The sequence below is a fragment of the Argopecten irradians genome, chromosome 13 (assembly GCF_041381155.1).
Source record: "Argopecten irradians isolate NY chromosome 13, Ai_NY, whole genome shotgun sequence".
NCBI lineage: Eukaryota > Metazoa > Mollusca > Bivalvia > Pectinida > Pectinidae > Argopecten > Argopecten irradians.
The window spans coordinates 35,650,485-35,673,446 of NC_091146.1; the positions used below are offsets into that span (position 1 = coordinate 35,650,485).

The following is a 22,962-nucleotide window of genomic DNA, read 5'->3' on the forward strand; positions in this document are numbered from 1 at the left end:
CACCTGTACACAGACACCTGTATATAGTGTACACCTGTACACACAGACACTTGTTAAGTTGTACTTAATGTACACCTGTACACAGACACCTGTATGTAATGTACACCTGTACACAGACACCTGTATATAATGTACACCTGTACACACAGACACTTGTTAAGTTGTACTTAATGTACACCTGTACACAGACACCTGTATATAATGTACACCTGTACACACAGACACTTGTTAAGTTGTACTTAATGTACACCTGTACACAGACACCTGTATATAATGTACACCTGTACACAGACACCTGTATATAATGTACACCTGTACACAGACACTTGTTAAGTTGTACTTAATGTACACCTGTACACAGACACCTGTATATAATGTACACCTGTACATAGACACCTGTATATAATGTACACCTGTACACACAGACACTTGTTAAGTTGTACTTAATGTAAACCTGTACACAGACACCTGTATATAATGTACACCTGTACACAGACACCTGTATATAATGTACACCTGTACACACAGACACTTGTTAAGTTGTACTTAATGTACACCTGTACACAGACACCTGTATATAATGTACACCTGTACACAGACACTTGTTAAGTTGTACTTAATGTACACCTGTACACAGACACTTGTATATAATGTACACCTGTACATAGACACCTGTATAAAATGTACACCTGTACATAGACCCATTTATAATGTACACCTGTACACACAGACACTTGTATATAATGTACACCTGTACATAGACACCTGTATATAATGTACACCTGTACATAGACCTGTTTACAATGTACACCTGTACATAGACACCTGTATAAAATGTACACCTGTACATAGACCCATTTATAATGTACACCTGTACATGGTCACCTGTATATAATGAACACCTGTACATAGACACCTGTATATAATGTACACCTGTACACAGACACCAGTATATAATGTACACCTATACATTGACACTTGTATATAACGTACACCTATACATAGATGCCTGTATAAAATGTACACCTGTACATAGACCTGTTTACAATGTACACCTGTACATAGACCCCTGTTTATAATGTACACCTGGACATAGACACCTGTATGTACACCTGTACATAGACACCTGTATATAATGTACACCTGTACACAGACACCTGTATACAATGTACACCTGTATATTATGTACACCTGTACAAATCACGCAATTCTCACCTGTCTAGGTCTTCTAACGTTTGGTTCAGCTTCGATGTTGTCGTCTCATTGCCATATAAGAATGATATGATGTATGTAACTGATATTAAATATATTGTATCATATTGTGTTTTATGACGTATATCAAAGAGATCATGTATTGAAGCATATAATGTATTGTAATATGGAAGTTTTAGGTTCACAGCATATTGTTTAAAATATAATAATTTCTGTATGTGTGTCTGACTGATTCACCCCTAAAAATTCATAATGAACCATTCCAGTGTTTGAACTGGAAGAGTTCAAATGTGTCTTCAGGGTTGAGTGAGATATAGAAATGTTCATGTGTATATGTGTGTTTTGGGAAATATCTAATGCTCGCTCCAAAGGGGATGTAATAGGTAAATGCAATTAGATTTGGGAGTGAAAAATGAAATATGAATGGCCTAGAGTTTGGGAGGAGATAATGGGAGCCAGCTGTAGGGCCATGTGTGAGGGATCTTACTGGAGGAGGGGGAGGTAACTCCTAGGGACTGTGTGTCAGGGAGGGGGCAATCTAAACCTGGCATCAATTTATATGGCAAGAAAATTGAAGTGAGGAAATGTGGAGTAGATTTGGTTTAGCTGTTAATGATGGAACGTGATACTTTGGAATCTTTAAGTTCTGGCATAACACACTCTGTAGGCTCTACTACTCTACAGTTTACTAAAAGCATATATTCTTGTCTGGCTGGTAGATCAGGAGGTACAAATGTTTTGTAAACTTGTGTTAGAGTCTGTACAAAAAGTTTTGAAAACTTGTGCTAGAGTCTGTACAAAAAGTTTTGTAAACTTGTGTTAGAGTCAGGGTTGGGGTAATTAAAAATGTAATTGTAATTAATTGCAATTAATTACATTTTTTCAAGTAATTGAAAGTAATTTGTAATTAAGAAATATTTTAATTACATGTAATTGTAATTGTAATTAATTACATTATAAAAATGTGTAATTAACAATTACATTTCAATTACTTTTCAATTACATTTATATATTTACTAATGTCTAAATAATTACCAAGATTAATGAATGCATGACATTTATTTGGCCATGTAGAAATTTAAACAGGTAACATATGTGAGACAGTAACCATAGTATACAGTATAGTATAGGTACCTGTAGTTTACCCCTCAAGCAATATACAAGTTTGAAGTTGTGAACACAAAGCCCGTGATTACAACTCACAAAGGTCTTTCTTATATAACACCTGTTGATCACCTAATTAGCAAATCTAATGAAGGCAAAAATATAGATGATAGTTCAGATTTGTCTTCACTGCCCCTGCCAAGAAAATTATAATTAACAGAAGACTTTTTTTCAGTTTTCTTCCCACTATATAAATAACACTGTTACGAAAGAGACACAACTGAGGTCTTAAATCCAATGAATTGTAGGCATCTACATTAGTGAAGTTTGCACAGAGAAATATTGTGACCCAATAAAGTTCTGGAAAGATTATTCTTGCAGATTTCTAAATTCGTCTTTTTTAGCTAGCAAGTACTTAGCTATACCAGCCACTTCAGCTCCAGTAGAGACATTGTTAAGTCTTAATTTCTGGCAAAGTATTCCGACCAGACAGATAAAGACTGTCTGATGATGATATCTTGTACATAAAGCTGACGCATTTGACAATATTACTGCTAGGTCTAATAAAAATGTACATGTTAAACAAATACACCCTACCAATACTCAATTGTACCTTGCGGTTTATGTGAAGTGAACATGTGTTCTATCAGAATTTACTAATATCGACTTATTATATCTGTATAACTGCTACAGTGTATGATTATACAAATGTGTATATGCAATGACGTATATCTCACATATAAATCCTTGGTATAATCATATAAAAAACATAGTAAGAAAATGTAATTGTAATTAATTACTTTTTGAATGTAATTGTAATTGTAATTAATTACATTTACAAAACTGAGTAATTGTAATTGTAATTGTAATTGAGTTTTGACCAAGTAATTGTAATTAATTACATAGCAATGTAATTGACCCCAACCCTGGTTAGAGTCTGCACAAAAAGTTTTGTAAACTTGTGCTAGAGTCTGTACAAAAAGTTTTGTGAACTTGTGTTAGAGTCTGCACAAAAAGTTTTGTAAACTTGTGTTAGAGTCTGTACAAAAAGTTTTGTTAACTTGTGTTAGCGTCTGTACATGAAGTTTTGTAAACTTATGTTAAAGTGTATAAAAAGTCCACAAATTATGCTAGGCCATACAAAGATAAGTTTGGTGTAGAGGCCTTATGTAAAAGATTTTATGCTGTCTGGGTGAAAGCAAATGACATAGACTTCACTGTCATAGCCTATGCAGATTTGCCAATTCCTTTCTTGCTTAGATATCCAGGTCAAGGGTCAAGGTTATTGTCTCTAAATACAAAATTAATTTCCATGCAATAAATAAAATTTTCTTGTGTCGAAAAAGCTCAAATGTTTGATGATCCTTCTTTCATTGTTAAAATCAGATGATCAAGATTCAAACTGGAGAGAGAAAGTTGGAAGTATTAGTTAATGCGATTTGTTTTTGTAACCATTGGTCAACCAGCAGGACCACAAAAGCCTATTCAGGACTGTTCGTCTGAAAAGCATACAGTGGTCCCTGTATATAAGACCAGTCCACCAAGAGACCACACTCCCTCATAAGACCAGTGTCATGTACATTACGATAGTTATATGAATTTTACCTCCCGGGAGAGACCACTTCTATTATCCCACCACTTTTTCAAGTGTGGATGGTGGAGAACCTTGTCTGGTTTTGGTAGGCAGAGGTCTTGAGGGTGGGGATAAGGAGTGGCTGAGTAAAGCTAAGGCTAGGGTCTGGATTGGAGCTTTGAGGTGCCTGGAAGGTGGGGATGAGGAATGGCTGAGTAAAGCTAAGGCTAGGGTTTGGATTGGAGCTTTGAGGTGCCTGGAAGGTGGGGACCTTGGGGTGGGGATGAGGAATGGCTGAGTAAAGCTAAGGCTAGGGTCTGGATTGGAGCTTTGAGGTGCCTGGAAGGTGGGGACCTTGGGGTGTGGATGAGGAATGGCCGAGTAAAGCTAAGGCAAGGGTCTGGATTGGAGCTTTGAGGTGCCTGTAGGGTAGGTATCTTGAGGTATATGGGCTCCTACAAAGGTTTGAAAGCGGTGGGAGACAGACAGGTTTAGACGGTGAATACTTTGATAATTGAGGGTGTAGCTGAATAATGCTAGGGCAGGTTCAGGATGGGGGAAAGACGACTTCTACAGGGGGTACCTTGAGATAGGGCTCCTGGATAATTGGTGAGGGAGAGGCTGAATATAGGGCAAGTGGGGACTTAGAGAGGTGGGATCTGGATTAGGGCTTTGAGAGGTGGGGGGTCTGAATAAGGGAGAAGCCAGGAACACAGGTGGTATATACAGCAGTTTATGTGGCGGTGAGATCAGATGCTAGCTAGCTGTTGGGAGGTTCACACACACACACAGACATTCACTGGTGTAAAACATTGAGGAACATTTTATAGTGTCATTGTCCACTGTCGGATAGTACTATAGGAAGTTTTAATCGTGGTGGTCAAGGCAGGTCCAATGGTCAAACAGGACAAGCTTTAGCTGAGAAGTTTGGCAAAAATGCAGGAGATGTGTGAAAAAGAGAACAGGGAGGTTTACAAGTTGGATTAAAAGTGCTGAGAACTTTCCCTTGAGAATTTTTACGTAGAGAAATTTGATGAAAAGTGCTAAAAACTTTTACTGATGAGAATTTTGATGTAGAGAAGTTTGATGAAAGGTGCTGAACTCCTTGAAATATTAGAGGAAGAACAAAAATTTGTACATGGTCACCAGATGTGTATGGAAAGTTGTGGATTTTTAGGAAATTAGTTGGACGCTAGATAACATAGGTCCTGAGTGTAATACAGATATTCTCTCTTCTTGTGAAAAAATAGGACGAAAACAAATCAAATGTTGGGTTGTTTGAAAGGATTTGAGTTTGATAATTCAGTGTCAGAACAGGAGATTCTGTGATATTGTGACCAAGGTTTATTGGGATGTGGACATGTCCTAAAGGTTGAGTGAATAGAGTTTCTTACTGAAAGTCAATCTGAAATGTTACCCGATTCTGTCAAGAGTTGGAAATACGTCTGTGGAAACTAGCAGATTTAGGAACTTAATGTTCAAAACTGTTTCTGGAGAGTTCATCAAAACTTCAAGGTGGATCCCAACGCACGAGATTCCTATTACAGGGTGTACCGCCCCTACCCAAACATGTACCCGCCCCTGGGGCTGTGTCTACCCACGAAAGTCGTAAGTATGACAGGGTGTGCCGTCCCTACCCAAACATGTATCCGCCCCCCTACCCCAAACATGTATCCGCCCCTGGGGCTGTGTCTACCCACGAAAGTCGTAAGTATGACATGGTGTACCACCCCTACCCAAACATTTTGCCCGCCCCTGGGGCAGTGTCTACCCACGAAAGTCTGAAGTATGAGCGGGTGTACTGCCCCTACCCAAACATGTGCCCGCCCCTGGGGCTGTGTCTACCCATGAAAGTCGTAAGTATGACCGGGTGTACTGCCCCTACCCAAACATGTACCCGCCCCTGGGGCTGTGTCTACTGACAAAAGTCTGAAGTATGACAGGGTGTACCACCCCTACCCAAACATGTACCCGCCCCTGGGGCTGTGTCTACTGACAAAAGTCTGAAGTATGACAGGGTGTACCACCCCTACCCAAACATGTACCCGCCCCTGGGGCTGTGTCTACCCACGAAAGTCGTAAGTATGACAGGGTGTGCCGTCCCTACCCAAACATGTATCCGCCCCTGGGGCTGTGTCTACCCACGAAAGTCGTAAGTATGACAGGGTGTACCACCCCTACCCAAACATGTGCCGGCCCCTGGGGCTGTGTCTACTGACAAAAGTCTGAAGTATGACAGGGTGTACCCGTCCCTACCCAAACATGTACCCGCCCCTGGGGCTGTGTCTACCCACGAAAGTCGTAAGTATGACAGGGTGTACCGTCCCTACCCAAACATGTGCCCGCCCCTGGGGCTGTGTCTACCCATGAAAGTCGTAAGTATGACCGGGTGTACTGCCCCTACCCAAACATGTACCCACCCCTGGGGCTGTGTCTACTGACAAAAGTCTGAAGTATGACAGGGTGTACCCGTCCCTACCCAGACATGTGCCCGCCCCTGGGGCTGTGTCTACCCACGAAAGTCGTAAGTATGACAGGGTGTACCCGTCCCTACCCAAACATGTGCCCGCCCCTGGGGCTGTGTCTACCCACCTTAACCATAAATTCTTTACAGTATGACAGGACTGTTAATAATGACTGTCCAGTAACTCAGCCACTTTGACCTATAGGCGGAGAGCTAGTGGTAAAATGTCAGACACCTTTACCACTCAGCCACTGTGACCCAGAGGTGGAGGGCTAGTGGTAAAACGTCAGACACCTTAACCACTCAGTCACTGTGACCTAGAGGCGGAGAGCTAGTGGTAGAATGTCAGACACCTTAACCACTCAGCAACTGTGACCCAGAGGTGGAGGGCTAGTGGTAAAACTTCAGACACCTTAACCACTCGATCACTGTGACCCAGAGGTGGAGGACTAGTGGTAGAATGTCAGACACCTTAACCACTCAGCAACTTTGACCCAGAGGTGGAGGGCTAGTGGTAAAATGTCAGACACCTTAACCACTCAACCACTTTGACCCAGAGGTGGAGGGCTAGTGGTAAAATGTCAGACACCTTAACCACTCAACCACTTTGACCCAGAGGCGGAGAGTTAGTGGTAGAATGTCAGACACCTTAACCACTCAGCAACTTTGACCCAGAGGTGGAGGGCTAGTGTTAGAATGTCAGACACCTTAACCATTCAGCCATTGTGACCCAGAGGTGGAGGGCTAGTGGTAGAATGTCAGACACCTTAACCACTCAACCACTTTGACCCAGAGGCGGAGAGCTAGTGGTAGAATGTCAGACACCTTAACCATTCAGCCATTGTGACCCAGAGGTGGAGGGCTAGTGTTAGAATGTCAGACACCTTAACCATTCAGCCATTGTGACCCAGAGGTGGAGGGCTAGTGGTAGATGTTGAACACTTTAACCATTCAGCTACTACTGCAGAGCTCTGCCACTATTTGCCATGAGAGATACATAGAATACTGGCAGCTTTAACCAGTGAATGTCAGTCGGGAGAATTCAGACAAACATACAATATTTATTTTAATTTGACATGTTTATTTTGATAATACATGTATCTTTCATTGCTTCAACATAAAAATCAAGCCTAAAGTCAACACCCCCATTGTTGTCACTTATGACAGACTTGGTGGGATTTTTCCACGATTATACAATACATGGTATAATACCCATACAATGCATTATCAGGCCTCTATTGAAACCGTCCTTTCTTTTTCATCCCATTTCATCATTCACCCCAGAAGGCACATTTAAACTCTTCCAAGTCAGAGGCTGGGACAGTTCATTATGGATTTTTAGGGGTGAATGAGTTGCTAGGTGCTATTTTGGGATGTAGAAAAGCCAGATTATTATGAAAATATTCAGTGATCATTTGTTTGCTTTTTGACCAATTAACAATCAGTCATTAAAGATGCTCCACTGCCGACAAATGATATTTTTTCACTATCAAAAACAGGAGAAGACGATTTAGTATTTTTCTTCAGTTACAAAAGTTACTTACTTTACACCATTACCAACATTGAAAAGTATGAGACTCTAATTTTACTTCAAGTTAAAAATATGAAAAATAATTAATTGCATCCCAAAAAAATTCTGTGGCACTATATCCTATATGGAATGAAGTACTGATTGTTCATGCACCAAAGGCAAAATAAATTATCTTATATTATTTTTAGTGTTAATTAGACATATATATATACACGATAATACTCCAATTATTGTTAAAAAAAATGAATATCATTTATGCTATGTCGGCGATGGAGCATCTTTAAAGGATATGTCAGATTTGTTGGTGGAAGAAAGCCAGAGTACCCAAAGAAAAACCACAGACCAACATCTTTAAAGGATATGTCAGATTTGTTGGTGGAAGAAAGCCAGAGTACACAAAGAAAAACCACAGACCATCAGTCAGTACCTGTCAACTACCCCACATGGGATTCTAATTTGAAACTTAGTGATACTGTGGCAGAATTTAAGAACCTAATTGATACAGGTCCAATATTTGATAATCAGTCTAACAACTTAAACTTTAAAATTTGACTTAGATGAACATTGTGAAGCTGTGGGAGCAGAAGTGTCCTTCTGTTTTGAGATATTTAGCTGGTTGTAGGACTTATTTTAGGGGTTGTGTTATATTGGGGTTTGAATGCTTTGACAACCTTTTTCAAGGTCAAAGGGGAGATAGGATACAAAAGGTGATGCTGATTATAAGAATTAAAAGCTGCAGGAGGAAAGACATTGAGAAAAGCTAACAGTAGAGCTACATGAATACTGTAATAGCGGGTTATATTATACTAAAGTGTTATGATGCCTGTAGAGTTACATAATCACAGCCTAATCCTACCAATCTGTTACTTATTGAAATCAAAGAGATTCCTCCCACTCTACAGCCTCTGGCCTAACCCAACACTCATTACAAATAGTCTCTCTCCTTCAAAATATTTCATATTCCTAACACCCTCTCACCCCCATATGTAAACATTGGACTTGTCTTCTGATTGATATGGGTGAGTTCATGTTACTGCAGGGGGAGGAAGGGTGGAGTTGCATCAATTGGCATGTAAATAAAGCAGAGAAATAAATTTCTTCAAAGGAAATGGTTTATGCATTGCAAGGGAAGACATATTCTCCATGTATTTATATATAAATTCAGGGTTATAGATGTGATGATTGGAATGGTGAGAGAAATGTATTAAACGGATCAGGGCAATGCTAAAATTATAAATAGATACATATCGTTGATAAACAATTGCTTTGGACAAAACAAAATAATCGTGCTTGTCTATAAGCTGAATCGGCTTTACATGAGTGTTTTTGTTTCTTTTGAGTTACACCTGGATCTTGGTATCCTTGGAAAACCTATTAAAGATTTCTAGATAATTGTGCATGGAATTTGACCATTGTATTTGAGATTTAAAAAAAATTGATGACAAGGCGTTCTCTGTAGAGGAATCTACTAAAAGTTTGCAAATGGTGAAAATAATCATTAAGTTAAAAAAAAAATCAGAATGTCCTTGAATGGAAGAATCTTCTTAAGTCATAAATGATAGTGAAGATTCTACTGTCAAAGCATGAAGAATATAACATTATAAGTACAAGACATAATAACAAATGTTTGTATAAGTTTACCTGGCAGTCGGTCAATTTGGATTTGTTAGGCACTTTCAATGTACTTTGATTATTGATTTGATTATTTCTGTCTCTGAATATGTATTTGATTAACTAAATTTGTAATAAGGAAGGAAAGGGTTGTCGTGTGTTTTTCACTGTTGATGAATTCATGTGGTGTTGATACAGAAATGTATATCAATACCATCGTGTTATATAATGTATTAATGTGGTGTTCATACAGAAATGAATGTCAAATACCATCGGAAATGTTATATAATGTACTCATGTGATGTTCATGCTGAAATGAATATCAAATATGATTGGTAGCATTATATTATGTATTCATGTGATGTTCATACAGAAATGAATGTCAAATATGATCGGTAGGGTTATACTATGTATTCATGTGGTGTTCATACAGAAATGAATGTCAAATACCATCGGAAGTGTTATATAATGTATTAATGTGAATGTTCATGCTGAAATGAATATCAAATGTTAAATATGTATATTTTATGGTATGGTGTTCATGCTGAAATGAATATCAAATATGATTGGTAGCATTATATTATGTATTCATGTGATGTTCATACAGAAATGAATATTAAATATGATTGGTAGGGTTATATTATGTATTCATGTGATGTTCATACAGAAATGAATATCAAATATGATTGGTAACATTATATTATGTATTCATGTGATGTTCATGCAGAAATGAATGTCAAATATCATTGGTAACATTATGTAATATATTCATGTGATGTTCATGCTGAAATGAATGTCATGCCATTGGTTATGTTATATAGAGTACAAATGGAAAAGTGAACCGAGTATGATATCCAATTGTTTTGTATTTTGTAGGTGTACCCTCCACAGAGTCCAGACGACTATGGACAAGAGTCGCCGAACCGTTACACATCCCCCAAACCTTCATACGGAGACAACTTTTACATGGGAGGTAACTCATCTTGATGTTTTTCTTTCACTTCTGGTATCAATTGTATCAACATTTGAGTTTACAAAATAAATTATATCCAATTGTCCTGAAATTTGGTCAAGTTGTTCTTGGCAATAGTAAGATCATATAGACTGGAGAATTATTTTAATAAGTTTAGGTAGTTATTGGTCTAAGAGCTCAGAAATTAGGCAGACTTTGATGATCGATTCTAGTAGTACTGGTCAGGATTCTTTAGCATCTATCAGGGCACCATAGACAGAGTAAAAAAATAATTTACCAGGTTCTACTATCTTTGTGGTGAAAACTCCAAATGTTGGTTCACATTATCATTACATACATATTATCAATCTTATGGAGAAATATTTGTCCTGTTAATATTTTTGGACTTCAATATGATATAGAGGAGACAGATTTTAGGCGTATTTCTTGTTAGCAATACTTAAAACTATTTAGTTGTAAAACATACTTTAATCACCTTTATACCAAGTACAGTGGGACTTTATTGAGTCCTTTACCCAGCACCAAACAATGACATTTGTTTTTCAGATCCGTCGCCGCATGGTGCGTCTGATCCCTGGTCCTCCAACAACGGCCTGCCTACATCTACATACCCTGCGTCCATGTTGCCAGGCAACACACAGTACTCACAGGCACCTTCATACTCAGCCATCCATCATCCCCACGACATGGTAAGTCCCTCACCCAACCATCCACCATCCCAACGACATGGTAAGTCCCTCACCCAACCGTCCACCATCCCAAAGACATGGTTAGTCCCCCATCTGACCATCCATCATCCCCATGACATGGTAAGTCCCCCACCCGACCATCCACCATCCCCATGACATGGTAAGTCCCCCACCCGACCATCCACCATTCCCAGGACATGGTAAGTCCCCAACGCGACCATTCACCATCCCCACGACATGGTAAGTCCCCAACGGGACCATCTACCATCCCCATGACATGGTAAGTCCCCCACCCGACCATCCACCATCCTCACGACATAGTAAGTCCCCAACGCAACATAAATCATCCCCATGATAAGGCAAGTCCCTCACCCGACCATCCACCATCCCCACGACATGGTAAGTCCCCAATGCGACCATCCATCATCCCTACGGCATGGTAAATCCCCCACCTGACCATTTACATATGTTTCATGTCATATTGTGTTGTTTGTCATCCAAATCAGAAAAGGTTTGTTGAACTTTTTCCTGTTTTCCATCTGTAACTAGCATTGTATAGTCAGTTGTGATCTGGTTAACACTCCAAACACACACAGACACAGCTAAACCCCTGACAGGCAGACCTGTGCCTAAGGGCCATGACCCTGGGGCCTGCCTCAGATTAGGGGCTGGTATAGCTGTCATGGTAGATGCATACCTCCTAATCCAGGGAAACTGATGTGTTGTTGCCATGGTTACTTGGTAATGGCTATTGCCATTGTTATCCACAGGTAGGGCTATTGTAAAAAAAAAAAAAAAAATAGCTCAATAATTATCAAACCAGTTTTACTTGATATTTTAATAGATGCTGGGCTTTTCATTGTTCAAAATAGTAGAAAGTTTAAGAAACTTGAAGGTCATGCCTACCTTGCTTTCAATGTCAAAAAAAGCTAAACAATTAACTTATTTCTGATCTTATTAAGTTTTTGCACCAGAGCAGAATTTCCTGATGATGTCCAGAAGAAAGTTTTTGAAATAAAAGTGTAGGGGTCAGTTTGGGGGAGGGTGTTGATTTGATAGATGATTCAAAATTCTGGTGTAAAAACTCTTTAAACTTTTTCGATAAAACTCTTTAAACTCTTTCAGGAGGTATTGGAAATTTATACTGCTGTGATATTATGTTTGTGAAATTCTCCCATAAAACTGGCAACGGTTGCCCTACTCCCCCCTCCCCCAATCTCTGGGCCAATAAAGATACTGTCAGTAAAATCTGTACATGTTTTACCATAGACTGTGATTGATAGAGATAGGAAGGTGTTGCCTAGTAGTGATGGAAAGAAGATAAGAGGGACAAGGATGGAAGGAAGAAAGAGGTGGGGGTTGGATGAAGATAGGTCGGGGGGGGGGGGTAATAATGGGAGGAAGATGGGGACAGTGGGGAGAGGGACAATGATGGAAGGAAGATAGGGGAGAGGGACAATGATGGAAGGAAGATAGGGGAGAAGGACAATGATGGAAGGAAGATAGGAGGGACAAGGATGGAAGGAAGATATGGGGAGGGGGGGGCAATAATGGGAGGAAGATGGGGACAGTGGGAAGAGAGACAAAGATGGAAGGAAGATAGGGGAGAGGGACAAAGATGGAAGGAAGATAGGGGAGAGGGACAAAGATGGAAGGAAGATAGGGGAGAGGGACAAGGATGGAGGGAAGATAGGGGTGGGGGACAAAGATGGAAGGAAGATAGGGGAGAGGGACAAGGATGGAAGGAAGATAGGGGAGAGGGACAAGGATGGAAGGAAGATAGGGGAGAGGGACAAGGATGGAAGGAAGATAGGGGAGAAGGACAATGATGGAAGGAAGATAGGGGAGAAGGACAATGATGGAAGGAAGATAGGAGGGACAAGGATGGAAGGAAGATAGGGGAGAGGGACAAAGATGGAAGGAAGATAGGGGAGAGGGACAAGGATGGAAGGAAGATAGGAGGGACAAGGATGGAAAGGAAAATAGGAAGGACAAGTATGGAAGGAAGATAGGGGGCAAGGATGGAAAGGAAGAGAGGAGGGAGAAGGATGGAAGGAAGATAGCAGGGGCAAGGATAGAGGGAAGATAGGGGGGTAAGGATAGAGGGAAGATAGGGATGGGTTCAAGGATGGAAAGGAAGATAGGAGGGGCAAGGATGGAAGGAAGATAGGGGAGAGGGACAAGGATGGAAGGAAGATAGGGGAGAGGGACAAGGATGGAAGGAAGATAGGAGGGACAAGATGGAAAGGAAAATAGGAAGACAAGTATGGAAGGAAGATAGGGGCAAGGATGGAAGGAAGATAGGGGAGAAGGAATGATGGAAGGAAGATAGAGGGGCAAGGATGAGGAAGATAGGGGGAGGATGAGGAAGAGGGGCAAGGATGGAAGGAAGATAGAGGGCAAGGATGGAAGGAAGATAGGGAGGGGACAAGGATGGAAGGAAGATAGGGGAAGGACAATGATGGAAGGAAGAAGGACAAGGATGGAAGGAAGATAAGCAATATGGGAAGGAAGATGGGAAGTGGGAAGAGAGACAAAGATGGAAAGATAGGGGAGAGGGACAAAGATGGAAGGAAGATAGGGGAGAGGGACAAAGATGGAAGGAAGATAGGGGAGAGGGACAAGGATGGAAGGAAGAAAGGGGTGGGGGACAAAGATGGAAGGAAGATAGGGGAGAGGGACAAGGATGGAAGGAAGATAGGAGGGACAAGGATGGAAAGGAAAATAGGAAGGACAAGGATGGAAGGAAGATAGGGGGCAAGGATGGAAAGGAAGAGAGGAGGGAGAAGGATTGAAGGAAGATAGCAGGGGCAAGGATAGAGGGAAGATAGGGGGGTAAGGATAGAGGGAAGATAGGGATGGGTTCAAGGATGGAAAGGAAGATAGGAGGGGCAAGGATGGAAGGAAGATAGGGGAGAGGGACATGGATGGAAGGAAGATATAGGAGGGACAAGGATGGAAGGAAGATAGAGGTGGGGGAAAGGATGGAAGGAAGATAGGGGTTGGGGCAAAGATGGAAGGAAGAGAGTAGGGACAAGGATGGAAGGAAGATAGGGGTGGGTATATAGGGGCGGTGGGAAGGAGACATAAAATTACCAGAGACATTAGATAGAGAGATTGAACATTTTCATTTGTAACAATTAATAATAATAGAGAGAAGGACTAAAGAGGAGAATTATACAATAGCTCTATAAAGGCAGATGGCACCAGTTAGAAAGAATAGAAGGCAAGAAAAATTGATGAATAAAGAATAATTCAATCTTGCTTGTAACGAAAATTATCATTGGCTTAAAAATGTACTTTATCAAACCATATATGAAAATAATGGCGTCAAGTTAAATCTTTTGTTGTATTGGATTTTGATTAATTGAATGAAATCAAAACGCAAAATAAATTGAAGACAGATAGGAAATGAAAGGTTGTATGTAGAGAAAGAAAGAGAAAGAGATGAAGGAGGGGGGGGGGAGTTACAGCCGCCAGACTTGATTAGTTCCATCTGTACATTCCTGAATGGGTGGTGGAGAACCCATAAAAAAAAACAAGTATAAAATTTGAGAAGCAGGAAATAAAGGTCACCATGGTTACTTCACCTGCCACCACTGATGAAGAATGATGTCATGGTTGCTATGGAAACTAGAATTTGAACATGGATGCTATGATTGAATTGCAAACAGGAAATACTGTGTGTATGTATGTTGGCTTGGAGCCAAGGCAGTCCTATTAATGAGAGCAAGATGTTTTACAGGCTTAATGTTTGATATCTGCATTGTCAACTTAACAGATATGTCTGGTATCTGGTCTTTGTTTTACCAGTCATGTATGGTCAACTTAACAGATATATCTGGTATCTTGTCTTTGTTTTATCAGTCATGTATGGTCAACTCAACAGATATGTCTGGTATCTTGTCTTTTGTTTTACCAGTCATGTATGGTCAACTTAACAGATATGTCTGGTATCTTGTCTTTTGTTTGTTTTACCAGTCATGTATGGTCAACTCAACAGATATGTCTGGTATCTTGTCTTTTGTTTTACCAGTCATGTATGGTCAACTTAACAGATATGTCTGGTATCTTGTCTTTGTTTTATCAGTCATGTATGGTCAACTTAACAGATATGTCTTATCAGTCATGTATGGTCAACTTAACAGATATGTCTGGTATCAAGTCTTTTGTTTTACCAGTCATGTATGGTCAACTTAACAGACATGTCTAGTATCAAGTATTTCGTTTTACAAGTTATATGGACAGGTCTTAATCTGTTATATATAGAGGTCTCCATAATAGACAGGTGTCCATTATAAAGAGGTCTCCTGTACAGACAGGTGTCCATTATATGGAATTACCCTTTATAGGCTGGCATGTATCTGTTAAATAGAGGTCTCCTGTATAGACAGGTGTCTGTTAAATAGAGGTCTCCTGTATAGACAGGTGTCTGTTAAATAGAGGTCTCCTGTATAGACAGGTGTCTGTTAAATAGAGGTCTCCTGTATAGACAGGTGTCTGTTATATGGAGGTACCCTGTATAGACAGGTATCTGTTAAATAGAGGTCTCCTGTATAGACAGGTATCTGTTAAATAGATGTCTCCTGTAAAGACATGTGTCTGTTAAATAGAGGTCTCCTGTATAGACAGGTATCTGTTAAATAGATGTCTCCTGTAAAGACATGTGTCTGTTAAATAGAGGTCTCCTGTATAGACAGGTATCTGTTAAATAGAGGTCTCCTGTATAGACAGGTATCTGTTAAATAGATGTCTCCTGTAAAGACATGTGTCTGTTAAATAGAGGGTTCCTGTATAGACAGGTATCTGTTATATGGAGGTACCCTGCCATTGATAACTGTACAGTTTTAGTGAGAGGTGGTTATGTTGGTATATTTACTCCTTGTGATATACATTGAACATGTGCTAGCTTCTCCATGTCAGATGGGCTCAATTAGCTTAATCCCTTCTCCAGATTTCTCCCCAGAATGTTAACCCATTACACCTGCTTTGTGTATGGAATCTAATCCCAGTAAATGTGAGCAACTACAGAATGATATCGCTTCTGTTTTCAATTCACAATTAATTTAGGCTTGTAATTTTTGGTAAAGACAAGTGAGGTACTCTAACAGAGAAGAAATTCTAATGTGATCTAAAAATAGAATCCATACATAGATGTTGATTTTTTTTTTTTTTTTTTCTTAAGTTATTGCCAATAGACTTCAAGCATTTGGATTATGTGATCTAAAAATAGAATCCATACATAGATGTTGATTTTCATTCTTCAAGTTATTGTTATAGACTAAAAGCATTTGGATTATGTGATCTGAAAATAGAATTCATTCATAGATGTTGAATTTCATTCCTTAAGTTATTGCCCATAGACTAAAAGCATTTGGATTATGTGATCTGAAAATAGAATTCATTCAAAGATGTTGAATTTCATTTAAGTTATTGCCATTAGACTAAAAGCATTTGGATTATGAAGTAAATCTGTATGTCTCAATAGTCTATTTTTCATAGATATTGAGAATTTCTACAGATGTAAACTTCTGTCAACATCTGATATTCTTTCATGTTAGATTTTCTTTTGTAATTTTGTGATCAAAGTAAATTCATGAAAGTTTGTCTCTGAAAATTAAAATTTATATTGTTTATATTGATGAAAAATTTCGTTCAATTTTTAAATCTCTGAATGTTGATCTTTGTATGTAATCTATAAAGAAAGATATATATTCCATTGACTATAAACAGACATTTAATAGTGAATGGTTTACCACCCAGATAATTGGCCTATTACCTGTAAATGATTTACCACCCAGATAACTTTTCCTATTACCTGTAAATGATTTATCACCAAGATAACTTTGCCTATTACCTGTAAATGGTTTACCACCCAGACAACTCTGCCTATTACCTGTGATACTGTATCATGTCTGTTGTTTTTCAGGGCTACCCCACCATATCAATGGCCCAGGATAGCATGTTATCATCAGGGTTACCTCCCATGTCAACGTTCCGCGGGGGCACGACAATGCCGCCTAGCTCATCTTCCTTCTCCTCCTCCTCGCCCTCCGTCAACGGTGACATGATGGGGGGCAGGGCCACACAAGGCCCCTCACAGACCGGTGACGCCCTCGGAAAGGCACTAGCATCTGTAAGTACCCTGATTCTTGTTCATCCCTGTATTTTCACTATGAACTATTCCATTCTTTGAACACGATGAGTTCAAATTTGTCCTCGGGTAAATCTGGTTCTTTCCACCAGTGAAAGAGATAATGACTTATTTACCCTAAAATATTTTTGTTTCAGTCTTGAAATAATTGAAAGTAAATTTCAAAAAGTTTAATCAAGTAAATTGAATTTGATGATGTCACTATATGATCAATGCTAGAGCATACTATATTTGAATGAGTTCATTAAGTGTTCAGGACTAAGAAATGCTAATTAATTCACTGACTGTTGTTCTCTGTTTACAGATATATTCTCCAACAGATCATACAAGCAGTAAACTATGGCTCTAATTCCTCAACACCAGTATCTTCCCCACCCCCTATGTCAGGTGAGTTATCTCCCCCTGTAATTCCTCAAACACTAGTAAGTTATCTCCCCTTTAATTTTTCAACACCAGTATCTTCCCCACCCCCTATGTCAGGTGAGTTATCTCCCCTGTAATTCCTCAACACTAGTAAGTTATCTCCCCTTTAATTTTTCAACACCAGTATCTTCCCCACCCCCTATGAAAAGCAGGGCAAGAAACTTAGTTTGAAAACCACTTGCCCGAATTTAAGATTTCAGTCTAATTTTACCCAAAACAGGGTAATTAACATTAAAACTGGGCAAGTTTACACCAATTTTCACTTGCCCGGGAGCATATTTTACTGGTCTCAGCCCATCGGACCTGGGATATTTTTTGCCCTGGTAAAGTGAGTTATCCCCCCTTTAATTCAAAATCAATGTCTTTCACACCCACTATGTCAGGTGAGTTATCTCCCCTTTAATTCCTCAATATCAAGGTAAGGTGAGTTATCTCCTTTCTCTAATCAATGTGTATTTGGCTTAAGTCGTCATGGGTTATCTCCCTTCAATTTTTCTATAGTCCTTATTAATTTCATTTCAGTCCTCAATTCTGAGCAGGTTATCTCCCCATTTTGATGTGGAGTTGATTGACACCATTATTTGGTTACTGAAAACATGCTGATTTTAGCAGAAGTTTTATTTTAGCGCTTTTTGTGCTGTCTTTAGAGCGCTTATTCATGTCGAACTAGGTCCTTCTTTGTTGCCTCTGTATCAGTAGCTGAAAAATAACAATGCATCTAAATTATAAATTTGATTTTAATTAATAACAGTTCAATCTGAAATTTCTACTTGTGGTAGATTAATAGTGCAGTTTCTATGACTACAGGTGCAGCAAGCCAATGGCAGCGGCCGTCAGCACAAAGTTCTACCTCACCACACTTTGAAAGCGGTGGCAGCGGTGGTGGTACGAGCGGTGGCAGTGGTGCCACTGGCAGCAGCGGCCCCCTTCACAATCTGGTGAGTGTGGTGAGTAGTCTCCCCTTCAATACTCAATGCAGTCCCTCCAAAACTTTTTTTTTTTTTATTGTTGAAGTACACTTTCATGGCATGACATTTTATTGGAAGACATAAATTGTTGAAATGCATTACATAGTTGCTACATACAAGAAGCAGGGGTTCCAGTATCAGGCGGTACTTTTTGACGGTTAAACCTGGCTGGTAAGTAATGTGACGGGTTTGTCGTGTGTTTGGACGTGTCCAGATGTAGTTAACATTAATGGTTATGTAACTATCCCAGGTGTGATACTCTACTCGAGGATACATCATCGTGTCTGCTTATGTCATCCTGTCGCTGCGAAATGTAAGCCTGCCGTGTAGAACAGGTCCTGACAAAGCCATCAGAGCTGGGCGATAACGTCTTCCACAGGCAGACACTGTGGTTTGATGGAAATCTCGGGCCTGCTAATGGGATAAGACACTGGATATAGATTCAACATGGAACTTGTTTTTCTCCCATAACTGGTGAACTGTTCAGCAGATTTGCCATGCTGGGTTTACTTAGAATTGATACAACAACATGCTCTCTATCACAAATCCTTTTGGACATAGCTGCCATGATTCGGTTAATGTTGATGGTTCTGTTGGACACAAGCAATCTGTTAAGTAAAAAAATCTTATTGTGTTTCCAAATTCACAGTAATGAAATAGATCTTTGTATAGGTGAGGAAACTCTGGCATTCCCATAAATTTCATGTACATGGTCTGATGTAGATCTAATTTCTCCAAAAAATATATGAGGGTTAAGTTTGATCCAATTGAAATAAATTGAGGTAATATGATAATTTAGGGTGATCGGGTGGTGTAGTTAAGCCACTCACCTTTCACCTAGCCGGCCAGGGCTCAATTTCCGGCACGAACGTGAAAAGACCAGGGGTCACCTACCCGATCATGTGGGTTTTCTCTGGGCACTCTAGTTTCTTTCCACTCTAAGACCCCTCGCGTGCTTTCATTTGTGCCATCGAAAGTGATTTGTATAAGTTGTATAACTTTTAAAGTTTATATTTGGTTAATAATTTTAATGAGTAGCTTGATTGCTCCTAAATTAGTGTTTCTCACTAGTGTAACAAACCCTTTCTATTACATGGACACACTAGAAAAAACACAAGAAAATCATATGCTAGCGATTTTAAAATTCAACTATTTCTTCATATTTCGCAGACAAAGCAATGTCCCTCAAAATCGTATAAATATCATCACCACGAAAATAGCCTGCTATACGGTATTCCCACATTATGACAAGACAGTAGAAATTAAAGATGAAGGAATTGCAAATTTAGGAAATTACAGAATCGTAAAGATAGAAAATGAACATTGAAAGATAAAACGCTAAGTTCAGAGAGATAAACCAGGTTTTAGAAATTGAAGACGGCCTCAATCTGAGTATGTGTGTTTGAAGGTCGTTATGGTGATGTGTTGTAGAGTCGGATGGAGGACCGTATTGAGGATGCGATACACGTACTACGTCACCATGCAGAGATGCCAGGTATGCCTGGACACCCACAGGGGCTACCGTCCAACATGATGGGGTCAGGCTCACATTCCAACGGCATGATGGGAAACATGGGAGGCCTGTCGGGCCTTAGTGGTATGGCCAGCCACCTAGAATCACTGGTGAGTAGTCACGTTTAGTTTCCTTTGGTTTTATCTACTCTCAGGATTAGTAAGAATTTATGTTATTTATGAAAGAACTTGATACTCTCTGTAATAATTATGTATTTAAGATATGTACAGGGTTCGCACAGGCTTGAAAAGGCCTGGAATTTTGAGTGTCTGCCTTGAAAGGCCTTGAAATTGATATATGGCCTTGAAAGGCCTTGAAAAATGGTCGTATAGCCTTGAAAACATAATTATAGGCCTTGAATTTACTTAATCTATCACAGACACCTTCTAATTTTGGTGATTAATTGCAGAAAAATCGTTAAAAAAATCTTAACCCTTACATGTACCAAGCTTATCACGGCATATTGACAAGAAAATTAAAATGACGTTTGTGGAGTCTCTAGAATGTACCACCTGTTATCGATAAAATGATACTCGGAACACATCTGGTTTTATCACTATTTAATTAGAGAAGAATCAGGGTCTTCTGTGGGTTTGTTATTTATGAGGGGTTAACTGAGCTGGATCAGTCAGCATCACTAGCCGGCTACAAAAACATGGCGGAGAGCCTGGCTATAGTCAGCAGGTGAGGACAATAATGATGACTGCATTTTGATATTATATTAAATTCTGACAGTGAATTGGATTAGTTTAATGGTTTTCTTTAGATATTGTTCAAGGCAATTTATAGGTTAAAGATCGACAGTTTGAGATGGTAAAATCATAGTTAAATATCGGTATTTTGAGACGGTACAATCTTCAAAAGATTGGGACCTTCTTACAGATGTTGAGATAGGGTGAGGAGGGATGGTTATGAGTTAGATATAGCGATGTATGGGAAAGTAGAGGAATTGAAGCATCTGTAATGTCAATCTTGTTCTAGCAAATTAAAGTTATAACGAAAGACTAAGAGTATGGCTTTCTAGTTTTTATTTGACAATGATGTGATGGTTAGATTGAAATTTCTCAAATAATTTGTTCACTTAAAAATGTCTGAAAATTCATCAGATATCATCAATATAAAGGATTAATGTGAGAAGAATGAAAGAAACATTTTTATTTCCTTGTCAATATGAAATTCTTATGCTTATAATATGGCTATAAATGCCTTGAATTTTATCATCAAAAGCCTTGAAAAGGCCTTGAAAAGCCTTGAATTTCATATCTTGATTTCTGTATGAACCTTGATGTAGTAAAGGGAGATAACTGCAGAGGGATAATTCTATATTTCAAACTGTATTTCATACATGTAGTAAAGGGAGATAACTGCAAAGGGAATATTCTGTATTTCAGACATGGAGTAAAGGGAGATAACTGCAAAGGGAATATTCTGTATTTCAGACATGGAGTAAAGGGCGATAACTTAGGAGTGATCATTCTGTAATTCAGACATGTAGTAAACCGAGATAACTTCAAAGGGATAATTCTGTATTTCAGACATGTAGTAAAGGGAGGTAACTTCAAAGGGATGATTCTGTATTTCGGACATGTAGTAAAGGGAGATAACTAAATATACACCTGTATTTCAGACAAGTAGCCACCATTCTATGAGTGAGAGCCGGTCGAGTACGTCGGACCCAGCCAAACCTATAGATGGTAGGTACCTCCTTCATATACTTGTCCATCAGAATAACGCTGTCCTAACGTATGCAGAATATAATACACCATGATATATTGATATTTGATCATTCATATTGACGGTGTATTGATGTCAGATCTATCTATACACTAATATATGGAATATAGGATGAACCTTAACCCATTACAACGAACAAAGCTTTAATTTTAAGACTAAAACGCCGAAAAAAGTATATTGATTATTTGAAGTTTTATAGATCAACTAAAGATCAACTAAAAAATTTTGCCCCATTGCAATGAACAAAGTTTTAATTTTAAGACGAAAACAGCGAAAAAAGTATATTGATTATTTGAAGTTTTATAGATCAACTAAAAATTTTGCCCCATTGCAACGAACAAAGTTTTAATTTTAAGACTGAAAACGACAAAAAAAGTATATTGATTATTTGAAGTTTTATAGATCAACTAAAGATCAACAAATATTTTGCAATGAATTAATTTCCTATTTCATTCCTAATGATATTTTCAATTTGATTTAAATTCACAATTTAGACTTCTACAGTTCTAGAGTACATGTGTTTAGAATATTTTTGAGACAATTTTCATGATTTGTTATCCTGTGAAATACTCTAAAGTTAAATTGAATCTTTTAAAAACACACTATAACAGTTGTACCAGAGAACTGTGCAGTGGTTTTACAGTGAACATTTCTAACTATGACTATGACTGGTTTTAGTGCTGCGAGGCGAGAGTTCTGCTGATCCGGACCATGAGAATCTCAAATCGGAGTCTTTAGATAAGGCGGAGGGAGAATCTATGAAAAGTGAATGCAGCTCAGGGGGAGATAAATCTCAACTATCTCCCGGTAGTAGTACAACCACCACTGGTCCTCCGGCCAAGCGATCAAGGTAAGTAGATTGCAGCAGTCTTGTCTGTCAGGAGGAAAAAGGTGCTAATTTCTTATTATCTAATTTCTATGAAAAAGGATGATGAAGATGTGCTCATTTCTTATCGTCTAATTTCAATGGAAAAGGATAAGAGTAAAATGGCTACAATTGGAATCTTGTTGAA

General features: G+C 39.0%; 1 protein-coding gene across 1 annotated transcript in view; it reads left to right on the forward strand.

Moving 5' to 3' along the window:
- Positions 1-22,962, forward strand: part of LOC138306792 (transcription factor 4-like) — a 76,311-nt gene that overhangs the window by 41,712 nt on the left and 11,637 nt on the right. The window contains 9 exon segments of the mRNA XM_069247282.1: positions 10,372-10,468; positions 11,015-11,157; positions 17,087-17,293; positions 17,616-17,645; positions 17,647-17,698; positions 18,542-18,681; positions 20,134-20,325; positions 21,843-21,909; positions 22,628-22,799. Of these exon segments, the coding sequence (XP_069103383.1) occupies positions 10,372-10,468; positions 11,015-11,157; positions 17,087-17,293; positions 17,616-17,645; positions 17,647-17,698; positions 18,542-18,681; positions 20,134-20,325; positions 21,843-21,909; positions 22,628-22,799 (1,100 nt within the window).